The 20674-nt window shown below is 36.0% G+C and overlaps 1 protein-coding gene across 6 annotated transcripts in view; it reads left to right on the top strand.

Annotated features, from left to right (window-relative positions):
• Positions 1-20674, top strand: part of LOC145989899 (uncharacterized) — a 267058-nt gene that overhangs the window by 207819 nt on the left and 38565 nt on the right. For 4 of the 6 annotated variants that reach the window (XM_083125391.1, XM_083125388.1, XM_083125390.1 and 1 more), the window contains exons 5-9: positions 4034-4105; positions 9344-9567; positions 15207-15304; positions 18842-19005; positions 19786-19921. In XM_083125391.1, the coding sequence (XP_082981517.1) occupies positions 4034-4105; positions 9344-9567; positions 15207-15304; positions 18842-19005; positions 19786-19921 (694 nt within the window). The remainder of the gene's footprint in view (positions 1-4033; positions 4106-9343; positions 9568-15206; positions 15305-18841; positions 19006-19785; positions 19922-20674) is intronic. The other 2 variants (XM_083125393.1, XM_083125392.1) reach the window with 1 other exon arrangement.

Here is a 20674-nt window from a genome sequence, read left to right as displayed (position 1 = left end):
TTGTTTTTGCCCTTGCCGTTGTGCGACAACAAAAATATACACTAGGTTGTAACGCTACGAAAAGTTCTCCTCACAAAAGGGCAAATACACGAGGGCCAATCACTGATGCAAATATGAATAAAAAAAAAGTGTATATGTGTTCACATTGCCATATTCACGGTCAAGAGATTATTGTACATACCTCCCCACGAGTGTCAAATCACGTAAGTTGCATGGCCTTCCTTCCGCTAAAGTCTCTATGCTCGTTTCTTCACCTTCTCCCCAATTAGCGGTCGGCGTGGCAGACGTCAATTTTACAAGTCGTGGATCGGTGCACTCTTGCCGGCGTGGACTAGATGATACGAGTCGCAACGGAATGGAGCCGTTCGGAGTGGGCGTGCTATGTAGAAAGGCTGAGGGCGAACTGAATTGCCTGGTGCAGCAGGATTTCCGAGCAGGCATAAGCTGCAAAAATTCACCGCCAGGGGCAGCACCAGAAAGAGCAATCGAGAGGCAAAAATGCCCTCGATGGCTAAAAATTGGACTAGCAATTTTTAATTACGTAAGGTTGGGCACTCGCAAAAGGGACAAACGTTACATACGCAAGGTTGAAATAGAGAAAACATCTACTTGTGACCTTGAATTTTTAAAAAATTTTGCCTTTAAAACCGGGAATCATACTTGAATTTTATGATGGTCCTAGAGTAGTCACCCTGATAAACCAAATCAATCAATCAATTAAGACATTGATTTTACATTACATGTCCAACATTTATGTCCTTTATTTGATGAAGAGACATAAGCACCTGTCACACTTTCATTGTCTTTTCTTTCTTTGAATGTAAACTCTATGACAACCATTACAGATAAAGACATGAAGTTTCTTTGTATGGAAGCTGAAAGTTTAAAAAATTTACAAGTAAAAAAATTAGGAGACGTCACTTAGCTTCTCTGTCAGTTAAGTGGCCTTAGATCTTAATGTTTCTGGGACAGTAAAGTACTTGATCCGTAAGTCTGCATTTCTAGCTTGCAGATACACAAAATAAATATAGATGAGGTCTTAACCTGGGAGAGCACGCGTGGCGGGGGATTTGACCGCAAATTTCTTTCTTTGCTTGTCTTTTTGTACAAACGTGTTGGTTTGGCTCTTACATTATCTATGCTGGACATGTGGGAGACATGCTGGCCAGCCAACAATTTTATTAGATTTTCCCCTAATATTATGAACTCAGAAGAAGAGAATCGAATTCATATGGTTCAAGAAGGAGGAACAACGTGATAGAGCTTGGAAGGCAATTTGAAAGGGTAAGATGACCTCTTTGGCGATGAAGAATGTAAATCAGAAAAAGAAAGAAAATGCATCCACTGTTCACTCTATGTCTGACATGAACACATCATTTTTTAATGTGTGGAATGTGCAAATAGAAATCTTGATGGTGATGAAGTGGGTGTGGAGTAAAGAGATCAGATAGATAAATTTTAAAGAAACTGGAGTAGCTATAGTAGAAAATATACTACAATTTTAAAGACCTTTAGTATCATAATTTTGTTCTCTCTAAAAACTTTGCATCAAACTTATGTAAAATGATGTTTCTTTCATAATTACATTGTATTCTTACAATGATAGAAATGAACAAGAACAAGAAAAATGACCTATTAAAATTTGTAAAATCGTGTTTCTTTTGCATATTACTTTTTTACAAAAATAGAGAACAAAACAAATTTCTTCAAAAAGTGTAACCTTTTGATTACCAATCCCATTTTGCCATGTAAGCCCTCCGGGACTGGGCCAATTTTAAGCAAAATGCAGAGTTTCATTTAGATGACTGTAGATTGCAGGCTAATTGCCATAGACAGACGAATGAAGTACCATTATACGCGGAATGAACTATAGATTCGGACTACATACAATTTATGCACATTGAGTGTATACATGGATGCGGGGGGAGGGGAGGAACCAGAAAATTTCAAAATCTCAGAGAAATGCCCCTTCCCCTCCACCTCTGGACAACAAAGTACATGACATTGTCAAAATACACATGGAAATGATCGCTGGCATGTCTGTAACAAGAAAATAATTGCACTATTATGATATGAACAATACAACACGACTTGTACCCCCAAAACGATATGTCTGTACACCACTGAGCCATTCAGCAAAATGTGCAGTTACCTTAAAATGACTGTAGGTCCGAAGCTAATTGCCCTAGATGGACAAATCAAGTACTGTTATACGCAGAATAAACCATACAATCGGACTATATAAAATTTATGCACATTGAGTGTATATATGGATGCGGGGGAAGGGGAGGAACCGGAAAATACCAAAATTCCTGAAGAAAAATGCCCCTTTTCCCTCCGCCCCTGGACAACAAAGTACAGGACATTGTCAAAATAGACATGGAAATGATCGCAGGCATATTTGGAACAAGAAAATAATTGCATTATTATCATACGAGTAATAGAACACGACTTGTACCCCCCAAAAGACATGTCTATGTGCCACTGACTCAGTTTCAAAGGAAGCCACCATTTTCCCGCCATTCCCCCACCCCCTTTTATGGAAGAACAAGACGTGCAAGAGTCTTTACGGTGCAGTATATGTGTTAACAATAATATAAAAGAAGAAAATCGCAATTCCAGCGAAAAATAGTGACATTATGACGTAAAAACTACGAACATGACAAGGTATCTTTTAAAAGATAGGTGGTCCCCCGGGGGTTACAGTAAGGTATCTTTTAAAAGATAGGTGGTAAACAAGAGGTTTAAACTTTTAAAAACTCTCACCAGTTTTATTTATTGTATTAAAAATAAAAATAAATACAAAAGAAGGAAGGAAACAATAAAATACAAGAAAACTAATTTTGAAATATGATGAAACAAACCAAATAGACCTAAATATTCAAGCGCGGTTATTTTGACCGCATGCGCCTCCTCGCGTAAGATGTCATCGCGTATGTTCTCCCGGGTTAATGTGGAGTCTGGTTGGGTCTCAAAATTACATCAACTGTCACATTGACATAACTGAAGAATTTGTATTTTTTGCTAATTAAATTGCAAATTGTCTTTCTTAGTTTGTGCACCTTTTTCAAATCCATTTGAATTGCTAAGGTCACATCTATATTTTTTTAGAAAGAGGAAAAAGGCTTGCATATTACAAGAAACAACCAATTGGGGGGGGGGGGTGGTATATAAGTTCATCATGAATATTAAAGATAACTTCAACTTAGAAAAACATTGGGAACAACTAAGGGGTACCATTAGTAATAGCCACATATTTACATACTTGGCAGATAATTACACAATAAGCTTCTTATAAACATTGGCACAAAATTTAGGAGTTGAGAAATTGATATCTTCCAAGAGGTGTTTAGGCGATTTTATTAACCATTTTAATTTTTGCACATTTAGCTATATGTATCTTGGCTTTTATAGGAGCATTTGACTCTTCTGATCACATATTATTGTTTCTGAATATCTGAACAAAGGATTTTTAGTGATATGAGTATGTGTGGGTGGACAGTGCGTCCAGATATTAAATAGCAACAAAATAACTACCATCATTTTATATAAATGCATATATAAACTGATTTTTCATCAAATATATATATTTTTTTCTTTTTTACATTATTTGTAACATTTTGCCAAGTTTTAAGCTTTTGGAAATAAATATCAATACCTATTAGCTGAGCTTATTCCAGGTAATAAATTATTTTTTACATTTATTTGTTGCTTGAAAGTGGTACAGTACATATTAGATTGGCAGTCTCTTGTAGATTCTTTCAATGTGCAAGGTAGTAATTTATTTTCTTGTATAATTATCTGATATTAGTTATTGTAAATTTAAGTAATATATACCTTTATTAAGTAACTTCTTTGGAAAGTGGCATGAATATTTTTTTCTGTGCACCTGTAGATAAGTTCCTTCGCTTTAAGTAAATTTGATGAAAATACTCAGTATCTCATATTGTCGGAATTGTGTAACTTGTGTATTCTTTGTCTTGGATATTTTGTTGACATCTGAAAGTTGTATATGCCCTTCCTTTTATGAAAGCTTGCACAAGGATAAGTATGGAAAGCCGAGGAAATTGAGCAATATTCAGTTGGATAGCATCCGTCGCTGGGGGTATGTCATACCCTAATGTATTTATTCTTCATGCATGTTCTCTGCTTGTGTTTAAATTGCATGTTCTTCTGGTGCAAGTTGAAGGTAGTGGTTTCAGCATGTGTATTTATTGGTTGTTTTGCACAGTACTGTAGAAGTGAAAATTAGAAACTCATCTAACATTTTGTGAGATGCTCCGATACTTGCTGTTGTAACTTTGATTGGTGATTTTTTTGTTGAGTAATAACTCCCTGTTTGCTTAATTCTTGAAGATTGAAGGAAACCATTTTCTGTATAAAATGGAGAAAAAAAACCTTTGTGTCATATTCATCGAAAATTTGCAACTATACTGAAGCCTTTATTTTTTATATCAGTGTCAGTATGAACTATTTGTATTGATGTCAATATTATTGATTTCAGTGTTTTAAATCAATACAGGGGGATTCATAATTGCCTTCGGGGTTTCAAACTATAACACATACATCAAGAATAGTACATAAAGAATCTCTCCAAATTTACACTGGTAAACAAGATGGGGCTCCCGTACATTTCCACAAGGGCATTCATGCTTACCTCAGTGCTGAACTTCCTGGTCGTTGGATTGGATATGCTTCTTGAAATTACTCTCCTCTTCTTCCGTGGCCCCCACACTCACCTGACATAACCCCATGCGATTTTTCTTATGGGGTTACATCAAAGATTGTGTATTCATGCATGCCCCCTTTGCCACATTTAGCACAACTGCGAGAAAGGATCACACATGCATATGTTAAGACGTGTGTGCCAGATTTCAGGATTGATGTCTGCCACATCACCAGGCTACACATGTTTAGCACCCGTAAGGAATGTACCAAACTTGGAGAGATTCTTTATGTACTGATTTGCACCTTTTTGCTGCATCTGTTATAGTTCTTGTACTATAAACGTTCAAAAACCCAGAGGGAATTATGAATCACCCTGTTAACTGGATGTTACTATTTACATACATACATATATATATATATATATATATATATATATATATATATATATATATATATATATATATATATATATATATATATAATGTATGTGTGTGTGTGTGTGTGTGTGTGTGTGTGTGTGTATTAGGGTGATGTGAAAACTTTTTTATTATATTATTCTATAAAATCCAGTGTGGAAAAAATGCTATCCATGAAAGAAACTTTTCACTGAAAAACTGGGATTTTTCAAACAATATCTTAAGATGCTGTATCAGCCGTAAAGTTTTATCATAAAGTGAATAGGCAACCTGCCTAGTACTGGTGCCACATACAAAATTTACCTCAAAATCCTGAGAGAAACTGTTGATGTAGAAATATTTTCAATACAAGCTACAAGAATTTTGTATCTAGATACAGTAGCATACTACTTCGGACCACAAATTTTCCCCTTAGTTTTCCTTGAAGTCAACATGCCTGACCTTTTTGTGTTGTGTGCTGTGTATTTTATTTGGTTCGTGATCATTCCCAAAGGGTCATCTAGAAAGACTGGAGATATTTTTGTCATTGAAATTAAATATGTCTTAATTACCAAGAAAGTATATGGAGCTGCAGTTCAGTAAATACATGAAGTGAAAAGTACTTCCCATCATTCCATGAAAGCACAGAGTTGATGTGGAGGTAGGGTTTCATGCATTAAACATGGTTGTAAATGGATGTGGTGTGATGAAGTGCTGCATCTGCAGGTTGGGAGTATGTAGAGTTCAACTTGGTGAGCTAGCACTGCTTTATGATTTCCAAGGTGCCTTAAGGCTCTGTTGGACTTTTGGCCGATGCCAGGGCAGCTGTTTTAAAATTTTCCTCACCTTTCGAAAAACCGCTATAAAATTCCAAAATCTGAAGAATTTCATCTGCTGAGAATTCCTCCTAAAACATTCACGTGAATATTCGTGTGAGTTTGATAGACTTACGTAGCCACGAAACTATTGTGAATATCTAGGTAACAGCAAGAACAAACCACAAGAAAATGCATGTGAATGTTCTAGGAGGAATTCTAACCAGATATAATTCTTCAGATTTTGCAATATCATAGCGGTTTTTCGAAAGAAGAGCAAAATACGAGTCCAGCACCATGGCCATGCGGTCTAAGGCGTGAGGTTTTGGGCTCGGGCTACTGGACACGTGCTGGTTCATGTCTTCTGGGGAAAAGCGTAACAACTTTTCTCCTGAGATTTCGACCTTTGTATGGGACCTGTGGATACACACCATCGTGAGGAAATTGGGGAGCTACAAATGAGCAGCATAACCTGAGCATGGAAAACCTACAATAATGACTGGGGGTTTGTCGTGCTGACCACACGTAACCCTGTAACTAGTTGGATGATCGCCCACCTCTGCTGAGGCATGTGAAAGTCTGTAATTAGGCTTTGGCCCTCAAGTGCTGTTGTGCCACAGGTTATGTTATGTCTAGGAAGATTGTAAAACAGCTGCCCTAATGTTGGCCAAAGAAATGTCTTGCCAAGCCTTAAGAAGCACTGATGTAACGGGTTTAGCATAGTGCACAGTGAAGCCAGGAAACTTTATTTCTATTCCTGTGTTATTCTGATATATTTCATTTCTTTTCACCCATCTTTGTTGCCAGAGTGGTAGAAACCAATATAAAATTTAGGTAGAGTATTAAACTTTCGAAAAACAAAGATGTGTCCAGAACACCAGCAAAACATTCTGATTGTATATGCAGTAGGTGATTGAATATAAATTACTAATCCACTTCAACATCTTCACTTCCTTGTGAAATTCAGGGTGTTTCTGGAAAACCTCACTTTTTACTCTATCTCCATTCCTGATGAAAAGAAAATATTATTATTTTTATTATAGTGTTAATAATTATTATCTAATTACAAAATAGGCTTTAACAGCTTACATATATGCACCTAGTCTATGCACCTCACTACTTGATCACAAATATAAATGCACTTTACCGTTTCCCATTTTTTTCAATGACACACTATCTTTTTCCTTAGTGGTGTTGGCATAAGGGTCACATGGTGAATGAAATACCATTAAAACTTTAATAAAAAATACATTTACTAAATTTTTCTGCTTTGTGTAATGGTGTTGTAATTTATGAAGGTAAATTTAGTTATCTTGACTTTAATTGTTATACAATTTTATGAAATTTCTGTTTTCTATCATAAAATCTTTCATCACATATTATGGTACAACATAGTTGATATGCAATGTTAAAAAGTATTTTCCATTTCTATATTTCATGTTATCTTGAATCTATTTATTTCAAATATGTTTTCATGAGCCTCAGATAGGACCATTGGAATTAATATGTTTCATTAGAAAAGAAACATAGAAGTAGGGGAAACTTTCCAGTGTAATATTTTTGTTTCAAGTTTAGTGTTAATGTTTCATATTTTGTAAATAAAAGGGCACAAATATTTATTTTATTGGGAAAAAAGTCAGGGTAAGTAAAACAATGTACATTTTCTGTTTAATTTTTTGATAATAACAATAATTATCTTGTGTGTGTTTACAACGAATATAGGTAAGTTTAGAAATAAACAATTTGAGAATGATTTATTTGAAATATAAAGTATGATAAATAAGAGTGGTACATGGTTAACATAATCACTCCAGGGGATTTTTGTTTCGTTGCCCATTTCGGTTACCTATTACTTGCAGAATTGTATTTGACAATGCTGTATCATTGATGTCAGTCATTTGCTTAATACTTTTTAATTTCATGTATGGAAAAAATAGGTGCAAATGAAGTTTGGCTTTTAAATGTAGCAAAGAAGAAACAATGCATGATATACATCAGGACCGATTTTAATGCCTTTTTTGTATTTGTGTGTTAGTTTTGAGCTTTAGTCATGATATTAACCATGAAGGGAAAATCAAAGATTTACTTGTAATGTTATATTTGTATTATTCTTTACTATATTTGAGACGACAAAAGTATGTTCTTGCACTGGATGCAAGATTAAAAGTGCTATGCTATATTTAAAAAAATATAGGATTCTTTTCTGACTTCTGTGCCCTTATCACCATGTCATTGTATATTCAGACCAATATATACATATATAAAAGAGGGCGTGCTGAAAAGTAATATCTCCTTTTTTTTTTTGTGACTGTGTAAAGACCATTTTGAGCAACCATGCATTGTACTCTTCAGACTTTCTCCATTCTCGATTCCAAGTTTCAAACTTCTATCACCAGGGGTTGCTGAACTAGAGCAAGGAAAATGGCAGAATGAAGGATTTTTACGGCCATGAATGTGTAACGTCAGTACAATGTAATGTCAGTGCAGTTGGAATCTCGGCCACCACACATAGTTTCAGGTGCACCCACATAGTATGGTTGCATGCTGCAATTTTCCTCACTCTAGTTCAGCAACTTGGAATGGAGAAGGGGGAAAGTTTGAAGAGTACAATGCATGGTTGCTCAAAATCCAAAATGTCTTTACACCATCATAAAAAAATAGGAGGCATTACTTTTCAGCATGCCCTCATATATATATAATGGAGATGAAAGGGACAATTTCTTTCTACACAGACCTTCATCAAATCTGTACTATCCAGATATCAAAATTATCCATTGCATCCAAAATGGATCGGTTAATTTGAAAACTGGATATCGGTTATCCAGATTTTGCGGACATTCCTAAAACAGTGTACCACGAACCAAAGAAGTTTGAGCATGTGTGGTGGAGTTGTAATTGATTGATACATTGAGTTGGTGTTTTAAGTCCACTTAATGCACAGTAAGGCTAATCAGGACTGGACCTACAGTTTAAAGTTGGAATCCGAACCACTATGTGCTGCTTCCACTGGGTATCAAACCTGAGACCCCTTGATTACAAGGCAACAACGTGGGGAAGCTGTAAGAATAACACACTACAAAGTCAGAGACCCCAGGTTCGAATCCTGGTTAAGGCTTGGAAGTATCATTGTGTTTGTCCCATCATCTCAGTTCATCATTCATCCTTATCATCGTGATTAACTAAAGAGATAGAAAAGTGACATAAAATAATTGAAAGAGAAAAAATCTCTGTAGAAATGGATAGAATGTCTTGTTATGCATTATTATTATTATAGAGTGCAATTAAACAGTGTAATTACAAATGTAACGATACTTTGTTGTCAGGAACATACTGTTCATAAGTATGGATATCACATTAGAGGTTCACAGTTTCAATAAATCGAGTGGATGCAGTGACACAGATACAAAATGCTTCAGTATTTGCGAAGGTGCAAGCAAAGAATAATTTCCTATTGTTTTGTTCCAGGGAGTTTGAAGTGGAGAGTCTGAACTTCCCCGGACAGGTCCACAAGTGGAGGCTGAGCCAGCTTCTTCAAAAAGGCACCGAGCGCAGTCATGACACTCTTCTCAACGATCTTGCTCTTGCCCTGAGATTCATCATAGTCACCGCCAAAGGGAGATTGATATCTCATTTCTTTAGTCTTAGCCAGGCATTGCAAGCTCTGTTGAGAGGACTTCTCAGGTTGTTAGGTAAGTAGCATTCACGCCAACCTCTGTGGTGTAGTGGTTAGCACAATGTACTATGATTAGGTTGACCATACGTCCCGTTTTGACCGGGACAGTTCATATTTTTAAAATCGTCGATATGTCCCGTTTTAAGAGAATCTAGAAGTTACCTCAAAAATTAGATCTAAATTTGAGACAAAATTTCATGCTAAAAAAAAAGTCTATGGCATTTTTATACTTGTTTCATGAAAACACTGTTTCAAGTTATGCATAGAAATTTGTTATTTTTATATTTAGCGTTGCTTTTTACCACTTTTGGCTAATTGCGCACAACAATTCAAATTCTACAATTTCATCGAGAAGATATAAGCAAACAGCAGTTTAGTGCTTAAGTTAGCTCTTGTTGCAGTTCTTATTGTTTTGCTCATGTTCCGTTATTTCTAGAGCAGCGAATATAAGTATGACTAAGAAGTGTACATGTAGTTTGAATGGGGGCCTGCATGAAGAATTTGAATTCATGCGTCTCGACATAAACTCAATAGAAAATTCCTAATGAATTGGTGAATGCTAATATACAATAGTGTCCAAAATTAAAGCAAAAAACAAAAATCCTTTCCTCGTGTAATTTATTTATCACAAAATAGTATCAGGTATAGTCAAATATAAAGTATAAACAAAGTAAACACTGTCACAGTATGTGTTGTTGATGAAAGAACAGTCACAAACCACCATTGTCTGCTGTGCTGCAAAATGTATCCACTGTCACAAATGCCAGAACACGGGTTACTTCTTCTCAATACGGTTTGTGATCACCTCTGGCAGTAATACAGGCCTGACAACGACGTGGCATGCTGTGAATAATGTAATCAATCTCATTTTGTGGTATTAATGCCCATTCTTCGTGTACAGCAACTCTTAACTCCTGGAGAGTGATTGGTGGAGTCGGATGTGAAGAAATTCATCTCCCGAGAGCATCCCACATGTGCTTTATCAGGTTTAAGTCGGGAGAGCAAGCAAGCCAATCCATGCGAGCAATATCTTCAGTTTGCAAGAAGACATCAACCAGCTGTGCTATATGAGGTTGTGCATTATCACCATCAGTACGAAAGCTGACCTCACAGCAGCCACTGCAACAGTTGTATCAAGGCAAACGGTGTACAGAAGGCTTAGGCTGAGAGGCCTTTACTGTCGGCGACCGGCTGTATCTGAACCCCTAATGTGTGTGCACAGAAGAAGACATCTAGAGTGGAGTCAACAACATGTCATCTGGACAGCCAAACAGTGGGCCAATGCTCTTATAGTGTGGAGAATTCACGACAAGTGGAATGTCAATGCAGTAATATAACTTTGTTGCTTCCATGGTTACGCGAAGAGTCACTAGATGGCTCTGGCCAGTGTACATATTTAAATTGTAAATGCTCGATTTACGCCTCAATTAATTGTCAGTTACCTAACAAAGTAAATTCCATTGTTGATTAAGCCCCATGACACTTAACTTGGTTTTGGAATTATTATACTTGTCATTCCTTTGTCTAAAATCCGATTTGCTTGCGGTTTGCTTATGCACTGGGACATTTTGAAGTGCCGGCCGCTGCACGCATGGGCAATTTGCAGTTATGGTGGAAAATTATAAAATTTACAGCGTTTTGATCTAAGTGTCATCGTATAGTTAAAAGTAAAAAGTTTATTTCAATATGTATTACAATAGGTTTCTTAACACATACACATGCATGTTAACATGTGGTTTCTTAAACATGTAAATTGTTGATTTGGCAAAGACAATCGTGCTGGGCACAAAAGGATGGGGAAATGGGTAGGGGAAGAAGAGGAAGAAAGAAAACGAGAGCGAGGATTCCTGCGTGATGGACGCTGAACAAACGGCATCGGAATGAAAAAACGGTGACGAAAATCTGCGGATTTCTGCATGCAGGCCTGAGCTACACGATTACATTACTCTGCCTAAAGGCCAAAAACGTTGAGTGAATATTTTCAACAAGCACGGATCATTGGGAAGGACAGCTGGACTTGGAATGCTGAAACAAAACAAGGTAGGATGAGGAACTGATTTTGCCTCGTGATATCACAATGGAAGTAAGCTGTATATGTACTTTTAGCGTTGCATGAGCTCATGTATAGACGTTCGTTGGTAGATCTACCCGTTTGTTATCATATTTCATAGCATGCTAGCGTGTGATCCGTGTGGTACTTTGGAAAACGAATAAATCATTGTTTGCACCGCGTGGACGAGCACGATGTGGGTGGATGCCTTTGATGTCTGAAAATTGAATTCTTAACATCTCGAGCGAAACCTGTGTGATATTTGATTATAAAGTGGTAATTTGGGTATGATAAATATTGGACGTTATATATCACAGAATTGTACTGCATGATGTACATTTGATATTGTTAAATTCTCGTTGGTCACATATATCATATATATCACAGATTTGTACTGCATGGTGTACATTTGGTATTGTTAAATTCTTGAAGGTCACATGACCATATATGGTAATATCCACGATCAACGTATTGACAGCTGATTCACATATTTTAGTTCAATAAGGAGATACATTCCTTGGTACTAAAATAGTATATGCTTCAGTTAAGGTTGAAATGCTCTGTTCAAGTTCTCTTAAATCAGCTGACTGACAATACAAGCATGAAACATGTGTAAATGTTCAACTCAATAAATGGGCTCATTGTTTCTTTGTGTTCATATTTCCGTTCTTTAACATATGTATTTGGTTGTTCGTGACAGTGCATAAATGTTTAATTCTTTCTTTCAGAGGGGGGAATTCCGCATGTGTCTGTAAATGGGGTTAGTGTTGCTATTATGGAAAGTGGGTGGTGTTGTCTGTAAATTAAGTATTTTTAACGTGGCATCCTAAGATATAGAAATTTCATTCCGAAGTGATCTGCAGGCGTTACTGGTGTTATCAGCTTAATTTTCTTAGAACAAATAAGTTTAAAACAACGGTTTCGGCCCTCAAATATTGTAGAAAGGGACCTGCCACGGCTGTCAGGTATTGTGACGAGATCTTGGTACCTCATGTTCGTTTGTTTCGAGGTACTGTGGGCCCAGATTTCGTACTGATGGACGATAATGCACGTCCTCATAGAGCGCAGCTGGTTGATGTCTTCCTGCAAACTGAAGATATTGCTCGCATGGATTGGCTTGCTTGCTCTCCCAACTTTGAACCCGATAAAGCACATGTGGGATGCTCTCGGGAGATGAATTTCTTCACGTCAGACTCCACCAAGCACTCTCCAGGAGTTAAGAGCTGCTGTATAGGAAGAATGGGCATTAATACCGCAAAATGAGATTGATGACATTATTCGCAGCATGCCACGTCATTGTCAGGCCTGTATTACTGCCAGAGGTGATCACAAACCGTATTGAGAAGAAGTAACCCGTGTTCTGGCATTTGTGACAGTGGATAAATTTTGCAGCACAGCAGACAATGGTGGTTTGTGACTGTTCTTTCATGAACAACACATCAACACATACTGTGACAGTGTTTACTTCGTTTATACTTTATATTTGACTATACCTTATACTATTTTATGATAAATAAATCACACGAGGAAAGGATTTTTGTTTGTTGCTTTAATTTTGGACACTAGTGTAGTTTCTAGTTTTAACTACTAGTAATAATAATAGTTTTTTGATTGCCGATTTTTCGGGTCAAAATATTGATTGCTTGATTGAATTTATGTTTTAAGTTCATTTTATGTTCAGTAAGGCTAATAGAGACTGGACCTGTAGTTTAAAGTGGGATCCGAACCACTATGTGCCTCCATATGGTCACCCTAACTATGATGTCAGGGTCAAAGGTTCAAATCCCAGCCTGGGCATGGGTGTTCTTTATAAGTGTCCCTTAATCAATTTCATCATCATCTTCATCTTCGCAATTAATTAGAAGTGGCAGAAAGAAAGTAAAATGAACCAAATCAGTTAAGCATTCATGATATGTGTATGCTACAACATAGAAAGATAGGCAACTACTCATTTCCATTTTTTCCCCAACCTAATGAAACTAGTAATGGTGCCAGGCAAGAATGAGTGTAACAACAAGAATCCTTTCTGTACAGACAGTTACATGGAATATGTCCCTAAATATCATGAAGCATTTGAGTTAAAAATAGCCTTTATTTATAATTTTCTTCCTGTTAACCAAGAAGGCACCTGCCCTCTGCCCCTTCTCATCATGTTAACATGACCCAGAATCCCTTCAATAGCCATCCTGACAGATTTATGCTCAGTCACTTAATCATTAAGTCATTGAATACTTTTAATTTCTTTGTTCCATTTTTTCCAAGCCAAAAAGATACACAAAATACGAGAAATATAAATCAGGTAACCTAACAGTAGGAACCAATCAATTTCTGAAGATGCTTATTTTGAAGATTGGCAGTCTTAATTGTGCTCAGATGTCTCAAATGCAAGTTGCATTTGGCTGCCTAGAGAGAATTGGAGAGTGCCTGATTGCATTTGTCTTCTGGCTGGCTTGTTGCTTGGTATGTGCATTGTGACACTGACTTCAGCACTCTATATAGAAAGTGAAATATTGGTGCAACTGATGCAGCCTCAGAGAACAACAGATTCTTTGCTGGTTAGTCAGAGTCCAGGATACAGTAACTTTCAGGTTTTTTTTTTTGTTTTTTTTTTTTTCAAACAAATAACAGATATACTAGCAACTGAATATTGGACTTTTGCCAGAGAAACAGTTTTTCATATGAATATACTAGGGCTGAGCTTATACCGATACTTTAAAAATTGCAATAAATAAAAGTTGTTCAAAATATTGATCAATATTAGTGAATGAATTTTCTTATCCAATTATATGCATCAATTTACAAAGAAATTTGCTTTATAATATTCAATAATTACATCAGAATACTAAAATAGATGTTATATAACCACAACATCCAGTTTTTCGTGCAAAATTGATGCAAACTAAATAGAAAGTTTGAATTTTGCATAATTTCTAGGATAATTAGACTCTGCGAAAGTGTCGCACAGCATTTTTGCAGACCCCGTGGAAGATCAATATGCCACAAAAGTATCTGTAGATGAATTCCAACCGATACCGATACATCGGCATCGACTCAGCCCTAGTATATACTATTTAATATTTATTCAATAATTGCTATTATATTGTCAAAATGACCAGTTTTTGCATTTTTGTGGTTCAAAACACCTTACTCCTTGTGCTGGGACAGTCAGATTTGACCTGACTTGCAAGTGACATCACAAATACAGACTGTGACCAACATCTGAATTAATCTTCTTCGCCTGCAAATTCATTCCATGATGATGTCACAGGACTGAAATCTTTGGTTTAAAGTTTTATCTGTATTGGCATTACCTGTTGTAAGGTAGGTCAAACTAGGTTCATTATTGCTTTGAAAGACAACATTGTAAACTTCTGCATATATGTACACCATGATAACTTAAAATATGTCTTATAAATATACTAGTTTGTTTAATATTTCAGATTTGTGGTGAAAATATTTAATGATTTTTATTCGTAAAAGAAATTTTGTTAAATTTTGCTTAAATGTCTACTGTTGACTAAAAAGTTCTGTTTCAAGTATTATATACTAAATTTGTAGATAAAGCTTCAGATAGAAATAAACTAACAAATAATTGTTCTTTTCAGATATTGTGATAGGTATACCGTCCTTGCAAGCACATAATCTCAATGCAAAAATACGTGAAGAGAGATGCCGGTATTTAGTTGCAGAACTTCTATGTAGGGTAAGTAATAAAAAAACATTCTGTCTAAATTTTTCTAAGCACATTTTGTTCACCTGTTGAGTATTGAAGATATCCATAATGAACTTAATCAGGTCCTACTGTCTCAACACTTTGAATATAATCTTGCTTCTATTAGTGTCTGAACTTTTAACCCTTTATCGACTGACGGGACTTTAAAGTCCCACACACTACAAATGCTTGCTACATGGCAGAGTTGATTTCTGACTTGGCGGAACTTGTGCATCCCTGTTATGTGTAGTGTTTACTACTCACAACAAACAACAGGTGTTGCTGGAAGTATATGCAAGGGGGCAGTAAGCAGTTTCTTAGACCTAAGCGTCAGTAATGCAGCCATATTGACCACATAAAAGTGCAGTGGTGTTAGATTTATTAAAATTAGATATTAGAATAACTGTAAGTACCCCAGAATTTTTTATATCTTATTCTTAGCTCTATAAATATGGTTATAAAATAATTTTGTCCAAATATGATCGGAAAGTTGTTTTATGAGCAAAACATCACCTGGAACCTTGCAGTCCTGACAGGTTTCTGGTGTCTACTTTGCCCGAAAAAATCTTAATATATTTTTCTCACTTCTAAACTAGTGGCGTGCCCAGGATTATTGAAACTGGTGGTATATATTCTTTTTCTTATTAGTGAGCCCTCATTTTGCCATTTTTCTTAATTTTGACGTTCTTTTTTTATGAATTCTGGGCCAATAACGGTATGAGGTATGGGTTTTTCAAAAAGTGCACATTTATTTCAATGCTGTCAGAATGGTAGCAACTATTGTAAAAGAAAACGTTGTCAAGTTCTAAGTTATGAATTGGGCCTTACATTGTAGTTCTAAGCAGATCTATAACCTTTAGCGGGCAGCTGGTTTAAAACAAAACCACTGCAGCAAGTAACACATCATTTCTTGGAAACTACAGATGATAATTCAGCTCTCTTTTATGTTCATTTATGTAATGTGAAGGTATAGCATACTGTAATGACAAAACAATATATTCATTGTCATTATTATTAACAAATGCATTTTCCCACAAAAAAAAAAAAAATATGGGCTGTAACATGTGAGCTGGGGATTACTCTGTAACCACCATGCTTTGCTTATATGTTTAACTTTTACGAGGGCTATTTTTTTTCAACCTCCGATAGGGCATGAAATCTAAACCACAGTGAATAGCAAAATGGGTTTATTGACAAATGTTACGTACACGTATCATCTATCGTACTGATGCACCAGCTTTCTAATACCCTCTGCAAGAAAAGGTGCCACCTGTCTGTTGAGCCAGCTCCTCATTGGTGTGAAAGCACCATTCTCCCAACCACTTATTCATCACCGGGAAAAGGTGGATGTCACTTGGTGCCAGGTCTGGGATGTAGGGAGGGTGATCAAACACTTCCCAGTGAAATCATTGAAGAAGGACCTGGGTTGATGCAGCAACATGTTGTTGGGCAGTGTGATGAAGCAAGACAATGCCTGAAGACAGCATTCCTCTCAGTTTGTTCTGGATGGCTCTGCGTAGTCTGCGCAATGTCTCACAGTATGCAGCCGCATTGATTGTTGTCACTGGCTCCATAAAGTCAACCAGTAACACACCTTGCACTTGGTGGGAGAGTCGATTGTATGTATGTGCCCGTCGTTCAACTTCAACTGAAGTGTTGACCTTGGCAGTGGTGGTGGTAGTGGCAGGGGAGACACCAATCATGCTGCGTAATGCCCCGCTTACTAGCACTTCACGGCCCACCTGGCGACATCATCGGAGGTTGAAAGAATAATACCCTCGTACATGTAATAATGAAAACACACAAAAAAATGTTCACAACTTATGAAAATTAGGAGTTCAGCAGGAGTCGTCCAATTTTCAAAATTACCAAAAATCATGATTTTCTTAAATTCATTGCATATTTTCAATTTTTGCAATTTTGGCTACTTGGAATATGTGTCATCGAAGAGAGGTCTTTTGTTGTGCTTCTCTGTAAATTTGGTCCATCCAGCATCCATAGGGTTGACACTAGATGCAACACTGCTTCGTTATTAATTCCCCTGCAAGGAGAGTCTGCCTATTTCAATGCAATTTTGCATGGTTGTAGCAATATTGTACTGCTACATAGAATTTTTGTGTAAAATGTCGATATTCTTCTATTTTTCTTTCTTTAACCTTCATTATTGCGAGATAAAATGTATAAATTTCATCTCTGCTAAGAGTCCTGTTATGCCCCCACCCCTCCTCCAAAAGAAATGATTTCGTCCCACTATGACAATTACAGGGTTGCTGGAAAACCTGTAAAACTGGGAAATGTGACGGAATTTTTCAGATCGTTTGGAATTTACGTGCATTTTGGAGTCTGCAAGGGAAAGAGTTTCAAAATGAACAAGCAGTTAACTTCCACTTCTGGATTCGGTTCTTCTGATTTCACTCCCAAAAAAGATTCAGTTTAGAAACTTGTTTCTTTCGTTCTTATGATTCTCAGTCTTGTGCGAAATTATGGTTCCTTCGAATTTCTGTAATAAATTTTCGCTTTTATAATACTAGATATTAGAAAGAATATCAAAGTAAAACTTGCAGTCCAGATATCTGATTGATAACTAAAGTACATTGACAACATGATCATAATTATCGGAAAGGTTGCTGAAGATGAGGTTATCGTCTATTATTTTATAGATCTTAGTCTTGTGGACATTTCCTATAGAATTCCCATATGCAACAAAAATTTCTCCAGATGCTGTGTACTTATAAATGTAAGCAAAATTGTGTATGGTTTATGAACTTTTTCTATTATTTTTATATTGTGGAGATCTGTTATGGTGAAATAATGAACCTCTGTTACCTTAGCCTGAAGGCTAGATGCACATGATTGTAGCACCCAATACTTTTAATATCGATTGTAATTTAACATTTTGCTCTACTGTTCTTGTGTGTGTAGAATAATAATAAAAAAAATAAATAAATAAATAAATGTGAAAGTGAATATTTTTATAATAATTAATGTATTATACATTTAATTGAAAAAACACAAGGTTCAAAAGCAAAATCATGATGATAAAAATGTCTGGAAAATTTCAAGTTTGAAAAGTTTCCATCTGGAAAGGCTAATATGCAGGAGAGGTTTCCGGCTGTTAACAGTTAAGTTATTATGCTAGGTAGAATTTATTAAAAATATAATTAATAAAACTGTTTTGACTCCCATGTATTTCTTATGGAGAATGAAAAAGGTTTGCAATTAGAGCAATGTTTAGACCTTTTTCAGCTAGACGAGTTTTTCTTCAACCTTTCTTTTTTCCATTCATGTGATTTGTGGCATGATATTAAGTAACATGTTCCTAGAGTACTTAAAAATAGTACTTCCATAAGCACACAGTGAAAGAAACTATATTTTACCCTTAATCAGTTACGCTCTCTGTATTTCACATATTTTTGGTTCTGGGCTTTCAAGGGGTTCTGAAATATTAAAAAAAAATGTTTGAAAAATGCCCATTATGGATTTGTTTATTTTGTTGTTGACTGAAATGTTCTTTGATTTGTCATGTAGGCAGAATTTGAAGATACCCTGGATCAGTTTTGCCACTTTGTACAGCAGCAGCTCCACCGTGCCTCCATGGAGAAGTTTCATCTGGAGAGTGAACTTCCCCCTCCGGTTCCCTATCTCTTCCAGACACCCAAAGGGGTTGAGCTGGACCTTCGTCTCTTCAACAGGTAAGCTGTAGTAAACGTTAGCAATGTTAATGCTTGTTTCAGCCACAGTAAGTGATTGATTACTAGAGGTGTGACTTTTTAACATTGACCAATGACTCATCAAGGTGTTAATTTCAGTTTTCAAGTGTTTGTAGGGTAACAACCATTCATAGTGGATTTAAAGGTATATCATAGAAAGTTAACCTTTTCAGTGCATATGCACAGAATTGCTTTTTTGAGAATTTTTTTCTCCGTTACTGTATACTTTATAGACCTTAAATTTTGTATATGAATACAAAATACTACAGTTTACAATATAACTTACAAAAATTGTATGTAATCTTCTTTAAGCGTCAGTGTTGCCATCCCCCCCAAAAAGTAAAAAATCTGTATAAAAGTAAAAAAAAAATTTTCAGTTCATTTGCTCTCTAATTTCCTAAATATTCAGTGAGTGACAGATATTGATTCCAATAAGAATCGAAGGATGAGGGGTGCATAATCAATAAGTTTTCCATCTCATATAAATAGCACCAGGATTATTTGCTAAATAAGTAGTACATTTGCAAAATCACAAATATTATTCTTTAATACTTTGCTCCTCAGCTCTCAGGAGGTTAACAAACGTACATTTATCTTGTAAATTTTATTAAACCTGAAAATTGTTGGTGGGTGGGGGGGGGGGGCTAGTGTTTCCCTTGCCCCGTCAAGTTACACTTATGTCCTCAACAATAAATCTAATTCAATTTAACCTCTGTAATTTGTCATGCCGAACCATGGTAATATTGTTTTATTTTTTGATAGGGATTTGATGAGGCGAGCATTGCCAGTCCTTGTAGGAATTCTTGAAAGGGAAACTAGAGGCTGGTTTCTTCATTTTCGAGAACGTCTTATCTCTGAATTGAGAAACCAGAAGCTTCCTGACGAGGAGATAGAAAGGGTAAGATTAATTCTCTCTTTTATTGGTTAAACACCTTTCATTCATTTGTAACCTTTTAGAAGGAAGGTAATTTGATGTTATTAGAAACATTCCCTATCAATACCAGTACTATTACTGATTCCCACAGATAGCAGTGCTTGAAAATTGTAACAATTAAAAGTTGTCCAAAATATTGATTAATAGCTGTGTATAAATACTCCATTCCAATTATGTGTATCAATTTCCCAGACTTTTTTGCCTTAAAATATTCAATACTTACATCAGAGTGTTGAAACACCTGTTATGCAATCACACAATACTGGTACACAATCTTTGTTATTGTTTATTAGTTCAACGCAGAATACATCTCCCAATTACATTGAACATAATGTACTTTTCATACCATAAAAGAAAATACCAAATGAACATCTGGATACACAGTAAACTGAAAATTCAAATTTTGCATATTTTTCAGGATAATTAAATCTCAAAGTGTTTCTTGGAATTTCTGCAGATCCTGCCAAATTCCGAAATGCTGGAAAAGTATTAGTCTGTATCAGTAAGTAAAGTACAACCAATACTTTCCAGTGCCAATACTTCTGGTATCACCCAATACTGATACATTGGTATCAACTCACTTCTAGATTAAAGCACAGTTGTCCAAACAAAATCTCACTTTTACTCTACTCATTACATGCAACCATATTAATAACAGGGTGTCTACCTGTCTGGAGAACCTGGAAATCCTACAATATTCAGGGAATTTATTTTTTC

This window comes from Lepisma saccharinum, chromosome 7 (assembly GCF_977018435.1).
Source record: "Lepisma saccharinum chromosome 7, izLepSacc3.1, whole genome shotgun sequence".
NCBI lineage: Eukaryota > Metazoa > Arthropoda > Insecta > Zygentoma > Lepismatidae > Lepisma > Lepisma saccharinum.
The sequence above is the reverse complement of the archived record's forward strand: the minus strand, read 5'-3'. Positions and strand labels throughout refer to the sequence as shown.